The 27390-nt window shown below is 35.7% G+C and overlaps 1 protein-coding gene across 1 annotated transcript in view; it reads left to right on the forward strand.

Moving 5' to 3' along the window:
* Positions 1-9905: 9905 nt before the first annotated feature.
* LOC143377167 (unconventional myosin-Ie) overlaps positions 9906-27390 on the forward strand; it is a 130567-nt gene continuing 113082 nt past the window's right edge. The window contains exon 1 of the mRNA XM_076828184.1: positions 9906-10149. Coding sequence (XP_076684299.1) covers positions 10147-10149 — 3 coding nt within the window. The 5' untranslated portion in view covers positions 9906-10146. The remainder of the gene's footprint in view (positions 10150-27390) is intronic.

Consider the following 27390-nt stretch of genomic DNA (forward strand, 5'->3'; position numbering starts at 1 on the left):
AAACATATTTTAGCTTACGAACTGAGTAATACTGAAACTTGTGCTACAGAATGTTTTAAAGAAATTTGCATAACTGCAACATGTGTATCAGTCTCCATTTAATTTTGAGGTTAATGCAATTTAAGTTTTCCGATGAAAATTAAATAAGCAAGTGGTATCTTTAATGGTTGCCTCTCGATATTCATATGAAGGCTTGTGTTGTTGTTTATCAAATTCGTTAGTTTCGTTGTAAAGTTCTGAAATATACAGTTTTGTTGAATCAGATCATTTGAAATGCAATAATACTACCATCTCTCTATTAGAACCGCATTGCGCATGTGCATATGAGGTCATTCCATACGTAATGTCACTTACACGTATGAACCTATTTTGTTTACGTAGCAATTGTTCCCCAATTCTTTAGTATATAGGTACCCTATTTGGACCGTCGTATTTCAATTTTAATTTTATTGGTCGTACCATTCCTACACTGGATATTGTTCTCAATAAAAAGTTATTAAAATGAATGTGGCCAAAACTCATTTTCATGTATCTATTTGAAAAGGGAAAGAACGATTACTGGTAAGAACAGATATGAGCAAGATTGTGATATTTTAAAAACGAGCCTATATTTCTATAGTAAGATAGAAATTAATCTTTTATACGGAAATACATTGGTAATATTTTCATGAACGCTAATTCATTAGTAATGTTTTCATGAACATCTAAATTCTAAAAGAAACCATAGAAGTTAAAATTTTCTCAAGCTTAGCTGTCAAGCAATGGTTAAACTCACTTTGTTTTTAAATTTCGAAGCTTTTCAAAAAGTATTGACGTAAAAACACCGACGCCGGTCGAAAGAGTTGATGTCTAAAAGAGGTATTTATTTTTAATTATATTAATAATAATAATAATGATATAAAATAGCAAAATACCACCGCGCTTCGCTTCGGGCCTAAGAGATATTAAGGACTCCTTGAAAACATATTACACCCCTTTTTACCACCCTCTGAGGGGTTGATTAGGGCAAAATCATGACATTGGTTTTTAGGCATTTATGTGGGTATCCTTTCGAAGTTAAAACCACGGTGATATCTAATCGGGCCTAAGAAATAATGAGTCCCAGAACACATATTTCACCCCTTTTTACCTCCTTCGGGTTGGAATTTAAAAAAAATCCCTTCTTATCTATCACGTACGTCGCAAAAGGAATATATCCTCCAAATTTCATGTTTCTACGGTCAGCGATTTGGGCTGGACAGTGATGAATCCAGTGGTACACCCAGGATTTTATTTTTTGTTGGGGGGGGGGGGGGCGAGACAGATGACGCGCAATGCGTTGATACTTTGTCTCGCTCCGTCTTTCTGGTGCTTGATGCAACTCCGTTCCTTTTTTCTATTTTGTTTAGGGGCGGGGGGATCCCCCTCCGTCCCCTACGTGCGCCGCTGGATGAATCAGTGACACAACGATTATATAAGTATAGATTGGGGCATTGAGAACAAAAATAGACTAACCCACATTTTTTGCAAAATTGAGTTAGTAGCAGCAATGTATTCCAATAGGCTGTACTATAGTTTGATTTTCGAGAGTTGAGAGTTGAGACCTGAGGCGGATCCCTCGGGCGGGGCGTGGCTTAAGGAGGAACCAATGGTACGCTACGGATTGCGTGCGGCGTTGCCACGTTTTGCAGCAGATCGGCTGTCTTTTTCTATCTGCAAGCGTAACTGCGTTTCTACCACCTTGGCGGGAACTTCCTTCCCGCGACAGTTCCTTCATCCATTCCACAATGAAGTGTTATGTAGTCGTGCTTAGTTTTACATTAATCTTTAGTTTTAGTTTTTAAAATTCGTTGACTTTCAGTAGGTGAAAGTAGTTATAGTCTGATTTCCGAGAGTTGAGACCTGAGGCGGGTCCTCGGACGGGCATGGTTTAAGGAGGAACCAATGGTGGCAACGCCGCACGCAATCCGTAGCGTACCATTGGTTCCTCCTTAAACCACGCTCCGTCCGAGAGACCCGCCTCAGGTCTCAACTCTCGAAATTCTGTGTGACGCGTACCTTCCGCATTCTCCAATAAGATTCGGCACAGGTATCTGCCACTATGGAAACGGCGTTGGTTGGGCCCTCTCAAAAAGGATAGCGATAGATGCCCGACAAAGCAAACAGTAGGTAAGGTCTGGTAAGGGCCGATAAGGACTCACGACTAAACGTCGAAAGCTATTGGTCAAGACGCAGAGAGTAGAGTGAATACCACGCAGGAGAAACACCGTTAACGGGGATGGATAAGCGGCAAGATCAAAATTAAGCCAGCTCCACTGGAGATCTCAACTCTGGTTAATCAAACTACAATCATATAAAATAAGAATAAATTTTTTTTTTCCATTTCAAACCATATGGCATAACGAAATCAGCTGTTGCATTGAAATTTTGTGGTGACATCTGTGAGCAACACTTATTAAAATTAAATGGATAATTAGTTATATCTTCATTACGAAGCATTTCGTATAGTATCAGAAGGTAAAGGTTATGACTGCACTGTTAACAATGCCTGCAAAACAAAATGTTGTTGAAACCCTATTTTTTTAGATCGCCTATTTCTCCGATTATCGAGGACTAGTGTTAGTCCGTTGTTGCCCTCAATACCTCAATCAGTAGCGCACTCAGGATTCAATCTTGGGGGGGGGGGGGGGAGTTGACCGGATAAAAATATTTTTAATGTAAACCCAATAAAATTCACAAGGTGGATTATACATATTTATTTAAAAAATGAAATCCAGTTTTCCTTTCTTTTTACAAAGCTCTTGATCTTGAACTACTTCAGACGTGGTTACATTAATATCCTTTTTCCTTTTTCTTTGGGGGGGGGCAGGGCCCCTTTCCCCCACCCCCTCCACCCTTTTGGGTGCGTCACAGGCCTCAATTCATTTGAATTCTAACATCCACCATAACGAACGTCTAGATGTGGTTCTGTAGCCTGCTGGTAATATTGCAGGTGGCATGGAAAGGGTATTGGGGGTCCAGAGAGAGATCCAGAAAATCGGGTCGCAAAAAGACATTGGATGTTAGGCGATTATTGCAATTTTTCCGAAAAAGATTCCTCCTTGGACTAGTGGCGCCGTACGTCGAAATGGGAGATCTCTGCATTACCTTCTAATCACTATTTTTAGTACGATCACAGACCAGGTGTAGAATAGACCTTTCACCCTATTCTCTCCAAGGTTCCTCGATGTTGGGGCTCTAGAACCCCATTACCATTTCCGTGTCGCATCCTACGTTAACGGCTAAGCATGAAATAAGAGTGCAGCACTGCAAGCGGTAGGAAGGAAAGTTATAATAATCCCGATGCCAAATTAATACAGCATATTCAAGAGGCAAATAAATGAAAATGTTTATCAATCAGGAGTAATAGGATGGACAATGCTGAATATCTCAGAAACAATAAGTTTTAGGATTAATGCACTTTCGTACTCAGAATTCGCTTTCTATTGAATTTAACGATAAAAAATTTGACAGTACATTTGGAAAAATAAAATTGACCTCCACATCCGCTCTATCCCACCACCTGTAAAGAAACTATTTAGTTTAACCGTGTTTTGTGTTTCTTACAACCATACAACTTTGATAAATAATATTTTCGCTTATTACTTGAAATAATAGATATTTGAGGTGAACCGAGTTAGTGGGACACCTTGCATAACACAGCTTCTATACATTTCTCTGTAATACCGGCAGGTTTACCTGTGTCAATACTGGCACAGACGAGGTATTCATGAACAGAGGTCGCTAAATTCAGTCCTCAAATTATGGGTCGGTAACACAGATTGGGTGGCGACACGAAGTCCCATAAGGTGATAGGTCTATTCTATACCTCGTCTGTGATACTGGAACCATTATGTTTCCCGCACTCACCGCTCGAAAAACGGAGAGGGCGCTCGAAAACCAATGGTTGTTTCAGAATATCGGTACCTGCTTCAGAACGGTGACACTGAAGACAATACAAGACAATAGGATGAGAGCTCTATTCTATACCTGATCTGTGGTACGATAAGCTCTTTTATATGGTATCGTGGCTTTGGGCGATGTAAGTATAGTCTAATGACTGTAGTGTGTAAAGATACGGTTGCATTATATCTATCATAAATTAATATGTTAAAGCTACGTTGAAATACGATTTACAGCATGTCAATAGATAGAACACGAAGGTTTTGTATGCAATATAGGTTTATAGCTCCACTTATAAGACATATGAACCGTGATAGATGGAAATTATCATTCTTCTGCAAACTGAAGATGATTGGTGGAAGATGTCCTGTGTTAGTTCCAACTGGCTGGTTAGACATGCGCTGAAAAGTTTCTTCCATACTCCATGTATGTCCCGTTGCAGAGTGGCAGATTTTAGCGCTGAAAAATTACTTCTTAACAGCATATGTGAGGCAGTGAGAGCAACAACGGACTAACCCACATTTTTTCGAAATTAAGTTAGTAGTAATAATGTATTCCAATAGGCTCTACTAATCATATAAAATAGGAAAAAAAAAATTTTTCAATGTGGGTTAGTCCGTTGTTGCTCTCACTGCCTCATGTGTCCTAATAATATAATTTTGCATATCAAATTCATTATAAAATTGTTTGTATATTTGTCACGTTCTTCGTCTCACTTAACCGGCATTTTTTCTCATTTTTTCATTTTATAATAATCAGGAGTGGATGAAATGAAAATTACGTTACCAGCAATGCCTAGGGTTAGGTTTAGGGTGCAGTGGGGATTTTTAAAAATAATTATGTATACTATGTACAATTTATAATCCTTAATTTTATAAGAATAAACATAAGGTACAGGCACAGTCGCGCAATAAAATAAATGTAAAATATATGCAATATAAGTTCATCAATATATACTGCGAATGCGGAGATAAGCTGGACAATAGTGTCCTTGTAGGTAGGAAATGCGTAAAAATGTCAATCGGGCTTGAGATAGGTTTTTAGTCACCTTGTTATAAAAGCGCGATCCCACGGCGCGTTGGAATGATCAGCTTGGGCTAGCTACGTCTTTTGAACGTTCATGGCTTGTCGACTCACGCTCGCCAAACAGATTTGCCAAGCCTGCAAGGCCCACCGAGTCATGCGCCGTGGAAATGCACCTTTACTGACACAGGGAGAGCGCAGGGACTGAGTCATCGGTTAGGTTAAAATTTGGAATACAGCTAGTCCAGGCCAGGTAGTATAGTGATCTGTTGAATACGCAATGCTACACTTGCATGCTCATTCTGCCTCGGCTTGCCTCGTTCGCGTTCGTGCTCAAGTCTGTACCCGGCCTAAGGCGCATTACTCAAAATCCTGTGAGAAAGTCATGTTTTAAATTTTGTCTTTACCAAACTCAGTATCTGGATAAACAAGAAACACTGTTATAAAAACAATCTCACAGGCTACTTGGTCAAATTTGAGTTTAAACCATGTTATTTTTTTGTGTTCCACTTTTTTTGTTATCAACGATTTTGGAGAATTTTAAATAAATACGTTTCCCAGCCTTAAATTTTGAGGATAGTTTTCACCCCTTCGACATGAAATACAGCGGATAAAAAAACACGTGCTTAATATTTCCTAATATTTTAAACATGTGCTTAGTTACATCAAAATCGAAACTAATTAATTAATTATTAATTGCGTGATATTACTTGTTAGTCTGGCTTTATCAAATATTTGTACACTAAACGTACGAATATTGTCTACTATTAAAGTACTCGGTCATTTAACTGTAAATAATAGATATTAATAAGCACAATAATCTAAACAGCTAGCCTGATAATGGAAAGATATAGTACGATATTGAATCGTAAAATATCATTATCAGTTTTGTTGCGGGCACGTTCACGTTAACTCTATATATAAATACAATTATGATTCACGATTAAGGCGTGTACGTTTACACGAATCATATATACATCCATATAGTAAGTAACTTGGATTTTCGCGACATCTCGCATACATCTACATAACATTTTTTATTACTATATTACACACATATTATGTCCACGCCAGATGTCAGAACAATGTATACATTGGTCGGTAAATATAAAAAATATTAATACAATATTTAAACTCCAGCAAAATATCTATATCCTATCTAGCCATTTCTGATTTGAGGAAAATATCGTTCTAAAGCGATAGAGTTATGTCGATGTTTACTTTTTCATTCCAAATTTTACAGCTAATTACGCTGAACGAATAACACTAGCCTAAAAGCAAAGGAAAGGTATCCACTACTATATAGGATTTTAACAATTTTAAAAGCAGTTCCATTTAGTCAATCATTAACCTAAAAATCATTTTACCCGAATCATTTTTTCTTTCAATGATATTTCAACTTCTATATTTGTCTACATAAAAAAAAAACATGAAAAACTGTATAAATTCATTTTTCCAAATTTTAGTCTTATCGTTAGGCTATTTATGTAGTTACTGATACAGTTATAACATTAAGTAGCCCCTTAATGATAACGTTACTGAACAATCTGTTCGTGGAATTTTCGTGGATTGAGAAACAGATGTATTAAATGTATGAATGATTATACGAGCATTCCAGCTATGACTACACAACTGAAGAATATTTTTAGAATGAGCGTATCGTAGTTAGAGCGTGGTAAGTGCAGTAGAACGTGAAAGTGCCACCTGTTATCGGTACAACTACCGTTAGTGACGGCGACATCGGCCACGCTTACCAGTACACCTTTCACATTATAGGAATCTTTATTCATTGGCTCGTTCAGGAATCCTTAGAAAAATTTTCCCACTGTAAAACGACCCCTTTGTTCTAGGATCTTTTGTTCCTTCAAGTATGTCGCATTAATAATCACAATGTCATACTGATGTCTCATGTGCAGAGGTTGGCGCAAAAATCAATTCCCAATTGCAACACCTTATTTAAGTGCAACAATAGAATCGAAGGTGCTTAATTGGACTTTACAAATTGATCAACAAGTTGCATCGTCGTATTCAATTACAAGGAGGTTAAAGTTAGGTTAAACTCGTAGTTTTCAGGCTTTCGTTTTCTATGTTTTATTTTGACATCGAATCGAAGGATGTTTCCTTTCATGAAAGTTCTGCCTGCTGTAAATATTGTGTGCTACTAGTGGCACGGGGCATTGAATCTTTTTAGTAGATTAAAATACGAAAAAAGAGAGTTTTGAAAATATATCACTAGGCGTTTAACGAACGCCTCAAATTTTGACAATTTATTTCCGAGAAGGGGACCCATTTTTTTTTATTTTTTTTTTATCTCTAAAAGTTTAAAATCTAATGGGGTCTGACATTTTTCTTGATATTGTCTAAAGAGAAATATTTATATTAATAAACCACAAAGCCTAAAACGCGTAACCAAAAATATTCGGCGACAAGTCTTGAGAATGCCTCGAAAAGCTTTCAGTATTTGTTTATTAACAAATACTCCATTGCTATAGTTTGCTATAATATTTTTATAATTTTATTGGATTTTGTTTCTTCCCTCTTTGTTTGGATTTAAAGTGGCTGCTTTAACATTTCCTTACGAAACCATCTTTTCAAGCATTTCTTAGTTGAAATTATGGTACTATGTAATAATGATCATAAATATTGCGACACCATTAATCATGTGATCCACCACATAAACTAAAAGTCACAAATGAGTGTGAATTTCGTGATTAGAAATCATTTAAACTACAAAATAAAAATCAATATTTAAATTGCTGTATTATTTGAGTTTAAAAAATAATCTCTCAAGGATGATCCTACTATATTCCAAAACTAATTAAATTATAGAGTAGAATAGTTTTTTACTTTCGTTGCCTCTTTAATATAAAAATATATACTGCGAACAAATAGCGTACCTATTCTCCTTCTCATTTAAGAAGGAACCTGCCGACCGACGAGTTTAGACCGGTTCTGCGCAGGTTGACGCTCATTGGTGGCGGGAGAAGCCGCTATTGGCTGTACCCCCACCAACGCTTTTTCGGAGCCAATGAGCTCATTCTACATGCGCGAAACGGGTTCCTTCTTAAATGACACGGAGAATACATTGTTGCATTATAACCTATATTGTTGGAATTGCGAAACAGTATTTTTATTTTAAGATTTGACAGTACATATTCGCTTTCAGGTTTGCTCGCTCGTTCTAAATATTTTTAGCCTTATAGCTAATGAAAACGCTCTCTACAGGAACCAATGACGGTCAATACTCTACTGCACTTTTAACTCTTCGTGGTCACACTGGGCGTATCGCACTCCAAAAGCAATTTTCAAGTTAAAATGTCGCGCCTTTGCGACTTCTAAAGAGGATTTATCGCAAAAAATAAATAAAGTATTATTATTATTATTAAATTAACGGGAGAACCCTTTAGATACAAAGTATAGAGCAAATTAGTAAAAAGATACAGTAAATATAACAAAAACATAAAATAAAATGTAAAACAATAAAATAAAATAAAGTGAAATAAAATAAATAAAAACAAACAAAACAGTCTGAGCCCTAAGACCTAATCACAGCACCAAAGGTGCTTAAATTAATTTAGATTAAATTAAATTACTGAAGTGACAGTCTCCTGTTATGAGTGTACAATTATGAGTGTACAATTTTCACTGAAAAGTTAAAAGATTCAGAAATACGAAAATGGTAACTCAAAAATGACGCTTGGGTGCAGGGAACCCCATGTGACCAAGAAGAAGGTGTGACCACGGTTAAATAAAACTGAACACCTCACGCATTTAACCCTCGGTTGTCACACCTACTTTTTCGAACGTCGTTGTCACACTGGGTCAATTCGACCCTGCCAATATTCAATCAGTTGTTACTTAAAAACTATTTCTTAAATTAAGTCTAAAAAATTCTGAGATAAAGTCTGAACATTGTAGAATATATCCCCATCGTTGAAACTTGACATTTAAAGCGTCATCATGCTTAAAAAAAAAATTGAAGCAAGAAGAGTTCCGACAAAAAGTTTTTTGCTTAAAAAATTGCAGGGTCAATTTGACCCAGTGTGACAACCGAGGGTTAAAATAATAAAATTCAAAAATTACATGTGAAAGTGGATACCCACACTTATTCAAATACACACATATTACAATAAATGATCTTTCCATTCGTAACGAAATAATAAAATAATTCAGACGACCGATAATAAACTATTTTACGTAACTAGCAGTTATTTGCAAGTATTTGTAGTTATTTTATTTCGACAATAAAGTGATTTTCTTCTGAATTATTTCCTTACTTCGTTACGAATCGAACCCATTTTTTTTTTAATAAATGCTATTTCAAAAATCTCACGAATAATATCTGATTTTAATACTCTAACTACATAGAGGACTCAGATTTCCTTACCCTCGCTTGTCAAAGGGCAAACACACGCATAAACATAAACAGATCGACCAGTGAGCTTATAATTTCCTACTCGGATAAATGCTTGACATCAGCAATGCCAATTAAACCGTGTCAATTAGCAGTGGGTACATTCCAATATACCTACTTCACCTTATTTGTCTCTTAGGCAGATTCGAAACAGTTTCCCAAGGTCGAGGTCACCTATTGTTCCATTTAAAACGGCTAACTTAAATAGCGAGTTATTTACTTCCGTCCAAAAATACGATTCCTTATTGGCAATTATTTTCTAAACAGAAATAAGCTGATTCGACGAATTCATTATTTCAAATACTATTTCCTAATTCGTGTGTCGAGTAATGTTTGCTTAAGTCTGCTCCGATTTAGGGAGCGCGCGTAGAATTAGAACGCGACAGCACTCGTAAGAAGAATGGGCACGCTATAGGTGTTAGCCAAGCAAGTTGTAAAGCTTCCGTAGGAGAGCGAGATTCTTGGACAATTGCAAGCGACGAGCACGTTTTTCAGAACCCCGTTTCGTGATATGACGGCAGTGGCTGTGACCGGCGCGGCGCACTGACTCACCGATCAGTACACGTCTGGTCGCGGCACGGTTGAGTTCGCCTCTTGCCTCACGCGGCTTCCACCGTCAAATGTTCGAATCGATGTCTGTGACTGTTCACTGTGCTACGCTGTTGCATTCCCATGACTTAACGCAACCGCTATTATCGAGCAAAGTTTAGTGAGTGCTTCGCCTCTGAGTTTCTCTTGGATACAAACAATTGTAATTGCTGGATCGGCTGTTGGATTCACCGGGAAACATGGTAAGCGTGGAAAAGATGTGGATGAAACTAGGTAGTTCGATCAGCGCCACTGAATTGAAGTTTCACGCATAAAGGTGGATAACAACGTGGAAATCAGATTGTGTGGAAGTATGCGCATACGTACGTAGAAGTTTGTAGGCCAATTGACGGTGACATTAAAGCCGGGAAACCACCGGAAGCTAAGCTAAGCTACTTATGCTGTTTTAACGTAGCTTTTGGTGCAAACGCTTCCGTAAGAATGTGTTGAAGCTAATTTTTTTAAAACGTAGCGTGGCACAGTGGAGCGTCACGTAGCTTAGCTTAGCTTCCCGGTGAATTCCCGGCTTAACTGGTTGGAAGACAAATTTGGTATTGTACGAGTGGAAATTGAAGAACGGTTCTTTAGTCAATCTGCTTTGTACCTCTGTAGTTTGTTAATAGTGTCGTCATAGCTTGTACAGTCTATGTGGGAATAAAAATTTTAGTGGTACTCTTACTCACCCAGGCAAACTAACTACCGTGAACTGGGGTGACTTTGCCCGCCGGGGTGACTTTGCCCAATTTTTTTACTCTGACTGAAAAATTACCATGTGATTAAACTGGCTATTTTTTTTTTTTTTCGTTTGACCTTGGGGAAATTATTGCTATCGATTACAAAACAACGTATGTTCTAATTACTTCGCAATAAAATAAAGAATAAAGTTTTTCCGAAAAGTGGGCAAAGTCACCCCAGTTTACGGTAATTGATTTTTACTGTAATCGCAGATAACAAATGATCGAGCAAAAGTATGTTGCAATTTGTGTTCAATTCTTTTTCTCCTCGCGCTGTTACTTTTATCGACTAACTAGTTAGGCAATGTTAAAGTTAAATGATTTCAAATCTGATTTCTAACAAAATATTTGTTTATGTGAATTATCAGATAAGATATCGTTTTGTCGATAAGATTAGGCACGTTTTACACTTACAGATTCTATCATCAGCCGTCAATACAAAACGTGTATTTATTACAGAAAAATGCTTTTTTGAAGTTTGCTCTTACGAGGGAAGATCCCGAACCCGAAATTTCAAAAAATTATGAAACTTTGTGGATATGTAGGGGATTTCCTCCTGATTACAACGGAATTTTTGTTTGCTGCCCAAATTCACTCGAAGCGGGTGAAATTAACCCCTGAAAATTCGGCTATTTTCCGATTTTATGTTGTAACTCGGGAACGGTAAGAGATAGAAAAAAAGTTTCAAGGCAAAAGTTACTTTTTTTAATTAGATCTAGCATTTGGTAAACAAAATTATTTTATAGTTCCCAAGTTACCACAGAAAATTGGAAAATAACCGAATTTTCAGGGGTCAATTACACCCCATTAGAGTGAATTTGGGCAGTAAACAAAAATTGCGTTGTAATCAGGAGGAAATCCCCCACATATTTACAAAGTTTCAGAATTTTTTGAATTTTCGGGTTCGGGATCTTCCCTTGTTAATCACCGACGAGCATCGGACAACATTGTGTGAGCACCAAAAATGTTCTTTTATGGAAATTAAGATGCTGATGTTGCGAGAAAGTATACTGTTAATCAAAATAATTAATAAATGTGAAATCAGTTTCATTTCAATCAATGCAAACATTTTATCAAATCTAGGTGGTCGATTTTGTTGGCTGGTTTCTCTGACAAATTATGATTTCTACAAAAAGTAAAAATGCACGGTGTATTTTTCCATTTGCATAATTTCTCTCTTCAAGCTACGTGCTTACCGGACAGTGACTGTCGCGAGCTACTCTCGAGAGTGGCTTTCACACGCGCGTCGATATGATAGTTTGCGAATTTTAGGTGGGCAAATATGGAATAGCGTTGTGGTTTACTTTACTCTAGTAATAAAATGACCGATAGATCTTGAAATATAAACGAAACTTTTATTATATAAATACAGCCTCGAAACGAGCAAAATATAATCAATAGAATTATTATCTTAATACCAACATCATCAGACAGATTGACAATTATGGTTAACACGTTCCGTGCCACGTGGGTTATCAGTGACGCATGACATTTATCGGAATCAAGCTTTCCTCCAAATTGAAAAGGTGTGACTCAATTCAGTGCCGAGATCCAAATAGAATAGAATTAGAAATAGTATTGCAATTAACTATATCAATTTAGGAACTCATAAACGTCCAATACCATAATTTTGGAATCTTAATTTTTTCATTTATTAATGATGTTGCATTAATCGACAATAATCCGGACATTACAAAATATTGTTAAGGAGTAATATGTACTTTGTTTTTATTTTTCTTGTTTATTAAGTTTCTGGTTTTTGAAAAATTTTGTCCAGTTAGTATGGAAGTTATTATAATACATGGCAACTATACCATTTTGGAAGTATACTTACGTTACTATTTGCATTATAGCAACTTCCTACTAACTGAACGCGTTTTTTCAAAAGCCGAAGGGTTAAGGTCAGGGCCCTTCCTGGGTTTTGGCCGCTCAGGTGCAAAAACAATATTCCCGCCCATATTAATTCAGTATTTTTTAATTAAGAATTTAATATGCATTGGAAAAGAGTTTCGATTATTATTTGTATTAATCAAAATTTTACATATAATAAACGGCCTGCGGCCGCCCCTAGGTTTTGCCGCCCAGGGGCGGGGGCACCTTCTGCACCCCCGCCAGGAACGGCCCTGGTTAAGGTACTTTCTAACCAACTTTGTTAGTCAAATTAGAGTTGGGTAATAAATGATAAATATAAAGTAGTATGATACTATAGAAATAATAATAATAATTTTTTACATCATTTATATATTTTTTAAAAAGTTAAATGTAGTATAAATAATTGTAATACGAAAATAGAATATTAAATTGGTCAGCGTAGTGAATCGGAGCAGCAGATCTGACAACGTCGCATTCATTGGGAGCGTTTTTTATAACCAAAATGTCAGAAAGGTTTCGTTACAAAGGTAAATTGATTAAATAAATAATATTGGCAAAGAAAATTCGACAAACTTGAGAAAATTATTTAACAACAGTAAATAAATTTCAGTCACAATTATGTTATTTAATATTTTATTTACAAATTTCGGATAACTAATATGACATACAATATAATTAGCCTTCATATGAATTTGAATCGTCGTTCGCTATTTAAATGTCTAAACATATCGATAGTGCGACGTTGCCACGTTGACTGCTGTACGTAGTTGCTGAAAAATTTGCACGTAAACCTATTTTTTATGGGCATTTACGAAGAAACTATGTGGTCAGTTTTGCAGTAATTAACAAATTCATTTCCTGACATTTCGATGCACATTGCTGCCAATTTTGGCACACTTCTTGAATATAGTTTTCCTGTTTCAGAAGAAAAACTGAATTTATAACCCCTTTTTCCGACTCTGCCATATGCCACTGTGTTAAAATGCATTAACTTTAATTAACAATTTCTCGATAACTATATGGTAAATCGATTTCAAATTTTGTACAAGGGTTTCTTGCATTCCAAATTAGTTTTGCACGAAATTTCAAAGAATTCTTGAATTCAGTAGATTATTCAACGAACTACCTTAATAAGCAAAAAAAAAAAGAAACCGACAAGAAGATAATAATTGTAAATAAAATATTATTTCTTAGCACTACTCTGTAATGTATGAATTCCTCGAGATTGGTACTTAATGTAATATCATTTAGTAATAAATAAATTATAATTAAAAATTATTATATTGAATGTTTATGAGCTTCTACTTTATGTATTTAATCCTGTATTCATAAAGTACTTGAAAAATGCGATTTATTGATTTCAACTTCGTTGCTATAGTATTAGTATTGGTGTCAATATTTTCATGAAGTAGCTATCAAAATAATGTGCATTGATACTTTCGTAGAAGTATCAAATCGGAACGATATTTTTGTGAAAGTATTAAATCGATATCGATATTTTCGTAGAAGTATCAAACACATATCATTCATATAAGTATCGAAGGAGTCTCGATGCTTTTTGATACTACTCTGAAGCAGATCGAAATTTGTAGACTGGCCTAGGTAGTAAATATCGAGGCGGTATCAGTCCTAACTTTACCCCGCTGGTTTGGTTTGAAAACAAACCAAGCTCGGAGTTCTCTCTGTATATCAACAGCCCAGCCATCCTAAACTACCCCTCACGAAACTATGCAACTTTTATTAGGAACATTTATATGAAATTTTAAATATAGCAGAAATACTTCAGGTTATAGTTAGATGAAACACACTGTATAATTATAATTAGTTTGCAAAATTCGTAAGCAATTCGAAGTATGTATAATTAAATATAGCCCAAGTAATGTCGGAGTCATTTTCATCGGAAAATTTCATTTATTCATTGGTTCACTCTTTTGAAAATTAATTAGACGATATAGAAGTTTAAATTTTTAAAGTCCGTGGTGATTTGGACAAAATTTTTCCAGCAGCCTTGGCTAGACCTGGCTGACTTGAAAGAGCATTTATTAGTACACACTTGGCGCCACTCAAAATATTAAAATTCACTATATTTTTAACAGATAATAAGGGTAGGAGAATTTTCTTAAAGAAGTGTTTTAACGCAGTGGTGAGCAACCATTGGTCCGAAGTGGGCCACAAGTGGAAACCTACCCATAAATAAATATACTAATCAAAGAATATTAATTTATGAGCTGAATTTGTTATTTCTGACATTGATTTACAATAAAACGTTTTTTTAAATTTGCTTTACTGTTTATTAATAATATATATAACTATATATATTATTATTATATATATTATAAGTATAACTATATATATTATTAATAAACAGTAAATCAAATTTAATATAAATAGTTATATATATTATTAATAACCAGTAAATCAAATTTAAAAAAACGTTTTATTGTAAATCATTGTCAGAAATAACAAATTATATATATATATATATATATACACAGTATTATATACCTACCTACATATTATAATATAGACAGGTATATGTACGTATATTTTTCTAATTAAATGAATTTCAATAACTATTGAAATTTACTTAATATGAGATACTTGCTCCTGTGTCTCATAAACGAGCTTCTCAATATGGGGTGCGATATTCGAAACTGCTACTCTAATACAATTATTTAATCGTTCGTCAGCGAGTCGATTACGACGATCACTTTTTAAAATTTTCATTCTCGAGAATAGTTGCTCACACGCAAATTATAATTATACAACATTAGAAAGGGATAATTTTATCCTATTTCTTGGCGCAAAATTCATTCTGATATCCTTTAAAGTTCAAATTTTCAGATGGGCTGCTCATCACTGTTTTAGCGACAGTAATCCATTACCGGCAATACAAAGCTATTTAGAGCTTATCATACATTAAGTGATATAATAATTTGGTAAAGTTCATTTTGAAAATTAGTAATTAACCAATTACAAGTAATTTCTCTAAAATGAAAATTCATTGCTTTGGTAATAAAATAATTTCTGATAAGTGATAATTAATTACGTTTCTGTTAAAATTAATACCTACTAAATGCAAATTAACTTACATTAAATGATAATTCATTAATTTTATGTACAAATTAACCTGAGTTAAATTACAATTAATTACTTTTCTCCTAAAAGTGTGTCCTACTAAAAGAGAACTAATTACTGTTCTATTAAATTTAGTTTTTTTCTCACCCTTTGAAGCAATAGGAATTATGGCACGTTTGCGTGTGCCTGAGGACAGTCGAAGCGAAAAGTTACGGGTCTTGGTAGTATGTACAATATTAACTTTTCCGTCAGGATGTACTCTACATCTGACAAACATATAATACAGTCGAACCTCGATAACTCGAAAACCTCTATATGTCGAAATTTTTCTTTATTCCTCTACGACTCGAAAGCTCGATAAGTCGAAACCTCTATAATTCGAAGATTTTTTCCCTTCCCTGGAGATTCGAGTTATCGAAGTTCGACTGTAGCTGCGAACCTAAAGTTTTTAAGGGGAATACACAATGGTTAGTCAAAAAGTGATGTCAAATTTACAATTTATTTCTGAATTGGTTAATGTTGTCTTCCTCGATAAAAATACATTCTCCAAAGAGTAAAATAAAAGAAAAGTTATTACGGAATATTAATTTTATATGAAGTTATTCGGCGTCAAAGTTGACCCTTACGAAAAATAGTTGTTTCGTGACTGTCAACATTTCTCGAAATCACATGAATCGATTGACTTACAATTCTGACAGTACATTCTAACAATAACGTACACTGTTTATCGCGCGATCGTAGCTTTCTCACACTCCGTCGTTTGTTCTCATTTTGCATTAAAAAAGACTGAGACATTTCATGTTAAAAATTGCATTTCAGACTTTACGTGGCATCTTGTTATAAATTATTGTTTCGCAAAACTCTACGATATTGCGATGGGTAACACAGTTTTTATTGTGCTATAAAGGTTTATCGCCAATTAATCCGGTGCATTCCAAGAAACCTTGACAACTCAGATCCAAATCGACGAAAATTAACTCTCCATAAAATTAATAAATTATAATCATTTTTGTTCGCTTTTACTTTTTGAAAAGAGCATTGCTAAATCAGCTCATTTAGTACTGATATAAACCTGCATATTCCTGAATCACTTATTTAACACTTTGCATATATTATACGTGTTTATTTCTTAGGCTAAGTAACTTAAAGGCGGATTCACACATAACACTTTTGCGACGGTCGAGCGTCGTCAGTAGGGACCATTTAAAAACATTGTCGTAAATTAATATTATATTAATTTTCTATATTTAACTTTACAAAAATAATGATATACAACAGTTGCGCCAATTATCACAATGGCTATTTATGCAAAGGAAAAATCGCAATGGTACAATGAAAAAATGTATAACACTTTTGCGACGATCGAGCGTCGTCACTAGGGATGGACGATACAGTATCAATACACCCCTGTATCGATATTTTGGGTCTTAAATATCGATATTCTCTATCGATATTTGGAGCTCCGATATTTGTATGTATCGATACATAACCTACCAGTATCGAACTTCGATACTTAAATGATTATGCAATTCCATTTATTTACGAAACTTCCATTGATTAAACCAAATTAATATTTTAACATTTAGATTATGTTTATAAATAAACAGTTCACATTAAAGTATGTATAAGTTTTTCGTTTTCTCAATTTTTTCAAATAATGGACTTACACCAATACTTTCAAAATAAATGGTCCATATCGTAAAATAAAACTACTCGTATTATAAATGTACGTGTATAATAAAACAATCTAGTTTTAATTAAACTTTAATTAATCAAACCTTCAGTTTGTTATTGTTTTTTTTTTATTTCAAGTGTCGGAATGTATCGATATTTTTATTCCGATATTTTAAGTGTATCGATATTAGGGCTGTCGATACGTTTCGATACGCTGTATCGATATTTTTAAAAGTATCGCCCATCCTTAGTCGTCAGTATCGGCGGTAAAAAATATCGTTTCCCTGTTTTGGAATGTAGCATTTCACGTTTGTCCGTGTCAGTTACTGAAATGAGCAGAACAGCAAACACGTCTCCCTCATAATGAGTTTGGAGGGGGGGGAGGCGTGCGCCCTCACACGAAGATTAACTGCTAACCGTGTATTTTTATGTAATTTTAGATGCCGAACGAAATGGAGCAAAGATAAAGTCGGAACACATATTTCCCGCCATTTTAATAAAAAACAATTGTGTTGCCAAAATACACCTATTACCTGCCTACATTTTCGATACCCTTCAAATAGCACGCAACCAAATTTTTAGCTTGAAAGCTTCATTTTTCATTCAGCTACTTTTAAGCTAGCAATAAGTGCTGTCGTTTTCCTAAAGATACCGCGAATAGCAAGTCTTGTGTAACTATAATATTTTCCTGTTTTATTATTTAGAAACTAAATTATTTTCCAAATTGATAATTCAATAATAATTTAATATTTCGCAATAATCTCTGTCTAAGCCATTGTTATATACTTCTACTGCAATTAAACATATATGGCGACAAAACGATAGTAAGAAATACGAAAGATAATGGGAATGGTAATAAAAAATATGCCGTGTGCGTCCCGATATGTCAGGCAGTTTTAATTAATACGAAACCACTTCTAGGGATACGGGGTAGACTAAACACGAGCGAAATAGAACCATAAAGGTCTAAACACACTTGTTAGTTCCGTGTCAGTACCGTTCCGTCGTGCCAGTGGTAAGAAGAAGAGATCCTCTACGCCCCTCTTCTTACCACTGGCACGACGGAACGGTACTGACACGGAACTGATATGTGTGCACAGACCTTAAAGGCAGATTCACAAGTATCAGTTCCATTATGGTTTAGAAAAGACTAAAGTTCGTTGGGCTATATAAGAATGCTTCTTGAAATGCCACTTATGGTATAGGATATATATATATATATGTATGTGTACTGTACCAAGGAAAGAATAAACCTAACCTAACCTAATTATGGTTTAGACCAGCGGCCGTAGCCGTGATGGAAAACACCGGTTCTCGTTAGATCACCGAAGTTAAGCATCACGGGGCGGTGTACTGGGGAAAGATGGGTGACCACCTTTCTCCCGGTGCGCTGCTGCTGCTGGGACCCGAAGGAGAGAGGAGGGATACAAAAATGGGACTATAGTTCGTTGGGCAATATAAGAAAAAATAAGCTTGAAACGCCATCCTGCTTAAAACACAGGAAAACAATAAAAACAAACAAACATTATGGTTTAGTGCTGCCAGTGTCAGTCAAGGGCGGATCCAGAGGGGGCGATAAGGGCGACCGCCCCTCCCCCCAAGAGTAATAAAATAGTAAAATATTATGACATTGTGTATTATTCTATATAAATAATTAATGCGAATTTAATTATTTAGGCTATAGTATCAGATAGAGTTATTGAAATATAAAATACAAGCAATTTTTAAATCTTGTAAAAGAAGGTTAAAAAATGTACTTATGTATGTACTTTTACACATTTCGCCCCCTCTAAGAAAGGGTCCTGAATTCGCCTCTGGTGTCAGTAACTGACACAAGCAGGTGCTGCTGCAGTCCAAAACAGGGAAACGATATTTTTTACCACTGCCACTGACGGCGCTGAAGCGTCACGCGAGTGATACGTGTGAATTCGCCTTAAGAATAGACCATCGATCCATCTGTGACTAGCAATTTAGTATAATAGCTAGTATAAGTATCATACCTATGTAGTACGTAGTCGAGAGCGATGAGTCCTGCGTTTGGGACTTGTCATCTACTAATGATAGATAATTAAAATTCCCATCTGTGTTATTAAACCTTTTTGCAAAAATTATTAATCGGTTAGTGCGGCTTTCCTAATGAAAATCAGTCGAAACACTGTATTATCCGAATATAATGCCGCAGGCGCAGTTCATGCACACATAACCACCACTCCTGTAGGTGTTTCCCCCTCCATTCGCTGCGGCCCCATCGCTCCTAACTCTGGTTAAGACCCCATTGGCATAAAAGATTTAGCAGACGGTAATAGAGGTGACCTCCAGATTCATCCCCTAAAATTTTATTAAAATCCACCGGGGTTCAGCTGTGGGGTCCCCTTGTGAGTGACCTCACACCTAAGTCACTATAGCTCGTAGAGGCACTATACAAACGAAAATTGAAAAACCGGTAGAAGTAGGTAGAAACGTAATGAATCATTAAACATTTCCCGATAGAGTGACTAACAAGTTGAAATTGCAAACTCGGCAAGTTTTATGAGCCATGTAGACAAGTCATTCCCAGGGTTTATGAAATTCGTGACGGTGCTCGGAAGCTGACAAGAATTGAATTATTTATTAATTCCAATTTCCTCCATTGCGAATGATACCATTTGGTTTTATTTACTTCTATCACAAAGAAAACTATGGAACTAAAAATTGACATGTATGTATAATTGTACATTATATGTGTATATATACCGTCAAAATTCTGTGTATTTTTACTTATAATTTTCGGTATAGTTTTCCAGGAATAGTTTTTTTTTAAACGGGATGTTATTATTATTATTAGAGCTGAAATGTTTTTTTATATTTTGTACCAGTGCCGTCTGAACCTGGAGGCGTAAGAGGCAGTCATCTCAGGGCCCCGGAGCCCAGGGGGTACTTCGAAAAATTGGAAAATTTAAAAAAAAAAATTGTAACAGCTAGAAAAAATTTGGAATTGGCTCTCCAACTGTGACCGAAAGAAAATAACGAATACACCAGAATTCAGATTTTAAAATGAGGCCCTTTTTCGTGAATTGGGCCCCACGTTTAATCTTCTTTATTTAATTGTTTTAATACTTATCCACATCGCGTGTTAGCACGGTATGTATTTTTGATTTTATTTAATTCAGGATAATTCAGAGGGCCACATATGGAGCTCGCCTCAGAGCCCCCAGAAAACAATAAGACGGCACTGTCTTGTACATATTAGTAATTAAGAGATAAATTAATACACAATAGCATTAAGAATCCCTATATAATACTTGAAGATCATTTTACTATATGACTTATAAAAAATCACGTTTATGTTGTTTATGTACAATAATAGATACATTAGATATCTTATCGAATCCCGAATATTTGTTGCAAATCTTAATGAAAAATTAATATTGAAAAATAAGTATCGTGAGGTTTCTTACCATCAATTTGCAACAGAAACGTAAATTTTCAATTTAATATTCACATTTAATAAAAAAATATATTATGTACATTAGATTTTTTAGTGAAACTTACGAACAGTATCCGTAAAAATAATACTTGTATAATCTTCGTAACGGATTGTTCATTTTCACGATTAAAAGATTTACAGTAGTGATTCTTACGTTAGGAATGACAACAAACATCTTCATTTTGTCTTGTCAGTGAACCGAGAGAAAATGAGTCACTTCCCGTGCGTGTAGAAACAAAGGAACGCGCAACGAGTGCTCTGAATACGCTCGTAGCATGAAAAACTATCAATCAGAAGACAGTGCAGATGTTGCATTTTATTGATTCTCTGTCAAAAGTGCAGATACAGCGTGTTTCGGGAAACATGACAGATAAAAAAAAACCTAAAGCCTTCTATACTAGCAACCCACTTGTGACATTTGTCGTGCAATAAACTTGTTTATACTACGGCAATTTTATCCCGCAAATAATTGCGCGAGAAATCTCAGTCATGCCTCGTTCAGATTAGTCAAGCTACTTGACTTCAAGTCGCTTGAATTCAAGTAACATGAAACTACTTTACCAGCGTGAACTTGTTAGGGGGTCATGCTCAGTCAGGAGGTCAAAAAAAGAGTGGTCTTTGGAAATTTTTTACTCAAAAGCTATAACACATTTCTCAAAAAATCTTTTTTCCTTTTAAGCATTGCATCTAGTACCGTGCATCGTAATTTTTTTATTTAAAAATATTTATCAGTAACTAAGTTATTGTCCATCACTCGAAGGTTCTCTAAAACAAAGGCTTCTGCGGTGACCACTGCTGCTCGAAAGTCGATCATCAAAAATAAAAAATTCAAAAGAATTTACTTATTATATTATGTTATCTAGTATTTGAACGAAGTATCTTTCGAAATATTGATTTGGGAAAAATGGCTGATGTTTAAAGTAAAAGTTTCAATTTTTATCATAAATCATGCCTGATTTTCGTCAATTAAAAGAAAACTAAGCATCGGATAAAAAAATCCTTCGTATTTGTTGAAATTCGAAAAATTCCCCAAGTTGTAGGCATTTGAGTCGCGGAAAATACATGGGTCATAACCGGCTACTCGGCGCTCACGTAAAACTTCAAATGCGTTTTTCTCGAAACAGTGTTCTCAAAACGGTGGGACCTGTATCTTCAAAAGTTATTATCCGATTCGACTGAAACTTGTTTTATTTTGAAGAATATACTTCTGGCTAGGGTGAATACCAGAAAAAATACAAAAATTTGAAAATTTATAATTTTTAAAGGCGTTGAAAGGACGAAAAATACAGGGAAAAGTGATTTCAAACGTGAAGTGTCGTTATTTTCTGAAAAAAATGTAATTTTTGTAATTTTTTTTAGTCCCCCCCCCCCTAGAAAAAAGAATAATCTTCAAAATTAAAAAGGTTTCAGTCGAATCGGATAACAACTTTTGGAGATACAGGTCCCACCGATTTGGATCAATTTTTTGACGCCTTAACTTTAACGACTCCCCAGGGCTGTTTGCACTGATTAATTATAAAACAAAAAATATATTTCTATAACATAAGACATCCTTAATACAATGCAACAAGTCCCATTAAATTATATATAGTAGTTTTCCTTTAATTAATTCCTAAATATCACCTATTTTTTGGGGCTCTAGACCAGAACCTCCCCTTAAACATCAGACAACATGTGAAAAATTTTAATGCGAATTATGCTTTTGAACTACCTGTTAATGTTTAAAATATTCAGTACAAGAAAACTATTTAAAAGTATCCACTATTTATTTAAAATTAAAAAGAAAATAATTTAAAAATTCAACTATAACAATCTGTATTTATATGTGTATCTACTGTATAGGGTACTGCAAGTAATATGTACACTGTAATTACTAAAAAATATACATTTATTTTACAAATTTTTAATCGTACTTGTTTGGCACTTATGTATTTTTTGAAAATTTTATTTATTTATCATAAAAATTAAATGACAGCCTTATAGTTGTAAGTGGGCCCCTTTTGTCTCCTGACAACAAATATTTTTAGACCCAATCCGGCGTTGTTGTTACGTGTACATACAGTATTACTTCTGTTAAAAAACAAACAAAGTTTCTTAACCTTGGCGGACTCCTCCTTCATGGAAATGAAAGGAGGAAAACATAAGTTAACAAAGGTGGGAACGTGGGTTTTAACCAGGCGAGACTTCGGATGATCCCCTCCCGTCCGGACGTAGTAGACAATAACGTTCACTGATGTCACACATGCAGGATATTTGCTTTATGAGTTTATTCCTGCTACGTGCTTCCTTAAAAAGCATGAAGATTTTCTAAAAATGAGGAAAGGTGTGTCAAGGGAACTGCTGACGTGCACTCGGGTGTGGAACCAGGGGCGTCCGGAGATTTTTTTCTAGGGGGGGGGGGGGAAATTTTGGATGATGGTAAAGAAAAATATACCCCTCTTGTTTTTTAACCCATTTTGTAGTGCCAATTTAATTAAAAAGTTAAAACTGAAATTTAAAAATATTCCCTTTTTTAGTATAAACTTAATAAAGATCAGTTTTGAAAAATAAGCGATTTTTCTTAAAACCCAGGGGGGGGTAAAAGGGGCACTTGGGGGGGGGGCAAATTTAAGAATATTCCTTTTTTTAGTACAAAAATAATAAAGATCAGTTTTGAAAAATAAGCCATTTTCTCGCAAAAGCCAGGGGGCAAAAGGGGCACTTGGGGTGGGGAGGGGGGGGGGGGGCAAATTTAAGAATATTCCTTTTTTTAGTATAAAATTAATAAAGATCAGTTTTTAAAAATAAGCGATTTTTTCTCATAAGTCAAGAGGGGGAGGGCAAGTGCCCCTTTTGCCCCCCCCCCCTGCGGACGCCCATGTGTGGAACCAAACATTATGGTCCACCTACTTGCTTCTCCTCTCGCCAAAATTTTTCAGTACGTTTGAGAATAAACCCTTTCTCTCTCAAAGACAATTATAGGATGTTTACACTCACTATGATAGAATTCACTTGCCCAGACTAACTGTCGCAAACAAACTGAACTCACCTACTCGCTTACCTAAGGTGCGTTTTGACGTGACAATAAAAGTCATGACTTTCGCTGCCGTGACACTGTAGAGACAGCGTGAATCAAATGTTACGACATGGTTACAACATCGTGACATCTAGTTTTCACAACGACCAACCAAAGTCGTGACATTCACAGGGGAACACCGTGAACCCGAACTCACCTTCTTGTGGGTTTTTAGAGTGATTCAAAACAAGAACAACGGTGTGTTTCATTTGGGCCCTATCGCCCTTTAAGGTGGTGAGAACTAACCACAAATTCAAATTAGCACTTTCACTTTTTCGCGTATAACTCTCAAAGTACAACAGACAGAAAAAAATGTTTCAAACAAAAGTTTAATGGTGCAATAAGTGCTACAAACTTACATCAAAAAAATTTTGAAAAGAGTTAAAAAAAAAGTATATAACTGACGAAAAAACTGTTTTCAAAATTTTGTTAACGCAAGTTTGTAGCGCTTATTGCACCATTAAACTTTTGTTTGAAACATTTTTTTCTGTTTGTTGTACTTTGAGAGTTATACGCGAAAAAGTGAAAGTGCTATTTTGACTTTGAGGTTAGTTTTCACCACCTTAAAGGGCGATAGGGCCCAAATGAAACACACCGTTGTTCTTGCTTTGAATCACCTTAAAAACCCACAAAGTTGCGTTCCAATCGGTGAGTCCGGGTTCGCCGTGTTCCCTTGTCAGTGTCATGATCGTAAATATTACGATTTACTGTCACGTAAAAACGGACCTTTACGCTCAGGCGTGTTTACACAGACGCTGACATGAACGCTCGCAATGAATGTCGCAATTCGTTGCTAGTGTCCACAAAGCTTAAGAAATTTTTATTTACATATCGAAAATGCATACTTAATGAGACAAATATAAAAAAAACGTTTAACGCTGAATCTAAACCAAACGCGCGTTCAATGAACGTCGGCATATAGAGGGAAAGTATTTCTGTTACAAATATTTAGTTTTACATTTATTTTCCCAACAACTTTTATTTCCTACATAAGTGTGCGCTCAATTTTGTGAGTAACTGTATGTACGTCTACTTCTTAATAGCGCTGTAACCCACTAACGTCGTTTGGGCGTTTTCTCTGGGTTTTCTTTAGTAAGTGGTAAATTACAAATTAAAATGAAAGCAGCACCTGCGATTTCGACACACTCGTCGCGATCCATAGCGAACACCTTGCGCACTGTGGAACAGCTGCGAACGGCAACGAAGCTGCTGCACGGTCTTGTATGGGTTTGCGCGGCTGCGCGCAGTTCAGCGCGGTTTTTGGTCTGGATATGCCTTAAGGCCCGTTCCACACTATCGGTCCGGTCACGGTCCGGTCTCGATCAAAACATATCCGTGAGCGTCCACACTATCAAGTCGGACGAGTGTGGACGCTCAGGGATATGATTTTGGTCGAGACCGGACCGTGACCCGACCGATAGTGTGGATCTGGCCTAACAGTACCATCATCCCATAGCTATAATAAGTTCTTAAAATGACTGCCATGTATGAAAGTCATAACGCCGGTAAGGAAGTTATAACGCCGGTAAGGAAGTTATAACGTCGGTAAGGAAGTTATAACGTCGGTAAGGAAGTTATAACGCCCAATGCGGGAATATGGAATAAAACACTGGGCATCGCTCGCAGTCTTGGAAGGCGAGGCCCAGTAGTATGCATAAGGCATACAATGTAACTTAGACGCTCGAAGAAGGCCGATGACGTCACGGTCATCGACGAGAGTTCGAGAGGCTGCGTCGAAAGGACGAGAGGCATTCGTATTGACGACGCTGTATAGAACGGATCAGGGTTGTTTCTTACAGCCACGTTTTTGTACCCAAAGGTTGATACGTTGGAAAATTGACTGTCACATTTGTTGCCACGCAATTGGCGTGATACATTTTGTTGCAGCTGACAATAACATTCTATGCCTCTTCAGATTTTTTCGGGTGTTTATGTGTATATAGGGTATTCATCGTAACGGTACCCATGATTTTGGAACCACTTAGAATAATTTGACAGAAAATATTCATACATAGTAAAAATTAGTTTTTACTTGCCATCAAATTACAATTAAGTTTTCCAAAATATTATTTTTTTTTTTCAAAAATCGAGGTCACCTTCATGGTTCTAAATGGTACCATCTATTCCTGATAGTGTCGTAGAGGAGCACAAAACTAATCTAACGATAAGGATATTGTCATTAAATAATTTTTAAATGATTTTACTTAGCTTCGATCCTCTATATGTTTGGTGTTTCCTATTTGTTTGTTTGGTATATGGTTCAAATCTGGCAACTCAATTTTCATCCACATCCACCAGTCCAATTGTCTTGAAATTTTGTAGGCGCGCGTGGGTGTGATGACAATGCAATTTGTTATAAAAAAAGTAAAAAATGAGAAGAAAAAAATATAAAAATCCACAAACACTAAAAAGTAGAAAATAAAAAATATATAAAAAAATTATGTTAAACGATTTTACTAAAAATGCCCTAAAAACTCAAAATTAATTATTTTCTTGTATTATAATTTCAATGGTGATATGTGATTTTAAATAAAATCATACAAACTCGGTGATTATCCTGTAGAATTGTTCAAATCAATTGTGAAGAAAAAGGATAATCACAGAGTTTGTATGATTTTATTTAAAGTCACATGTCACCATCGAAGTTGCAGTAGGCACAGAAAAAGAATTATTTTTTAGTTTTTAGTGCATTCTTAGTAAAATTGTTTAACATAGAAATTTTTTTCTTAACATGTTACAACGAAAAGTCGTATGAAACTTGTAATATTACAGCTCGATTAGGAAGTAGTATATTGAAGAGATACAAATGTAATGTACTGACCCTTTACTTATCGTTTTCCTCTGACTTTTGTTAGATACCTACTTCGCGACTTTCCCTTTTTCTTACACATCTGGTCATCGTCACCCTCTAAGACCCTTAGCCCCTTCCGAGCGAACGTGACTTGTCTTTAAACAAGCGGATTAGGCCGTGGGTCCTGAGGCCCCCTTCCAAAGTGAAAGCTAACGTTCCGTCACCACCGAACTTTCTTCAAACCACCTCTTCCTTCCTTACTCAATGACCAATCCTAGCTCCATTTTCCACACCCTCGCAATAGAAACTTCCAATAGGATACTCCGTTGTGTCCACGTTCTTTTCCTCCGTACGTCTTTAGCTCCAGATGTCGCTTGTACATCGCACCAGCAACTTGTTCGAACTGACTTATAATGAAGGACATTTTTATACAAGTATTTGTATTTGCATTCTCCCGGGTACACGACATTTTCTCTGCAAACATGAATCAGACTAACTACCCAAATGCTGCGTAAATGTAAATACTGCATCATCCCTGCTACCCATCGTCATCGTAGCTAATGCGTCACCTACCTAAAATCCATTTCTGCCCTATCCCGTCATCCCCTCTCTTACAATTCCGAAACCTTTAAAACCCCATCGCATCCCCTTACCTAGTAGCGTTACTATTCCAAAAGCCACCAGTCTCAGTCACGGAGTCCAGTTCAAAACAGTTGAATCTCCAATATTCTTAATTTAGTTGAATAAATATCTTTCTAAATATTATTCATAAAA

Source organism: Andrena cerasifolii, chromosome 15 (assembly GCF_050908995.1).
Source record: "Andrena cerasifolii isolate SP2316 chromosome 15, iyAndCera1_principal, whole genome shotgun sequence".
Classification (NCBI taxonomy): Eukaryota; Metazoa; Arthropoda; class Insecta; order Hymenoptera; family Andrenidae; genus Andrena; species Andrena cerasifolii.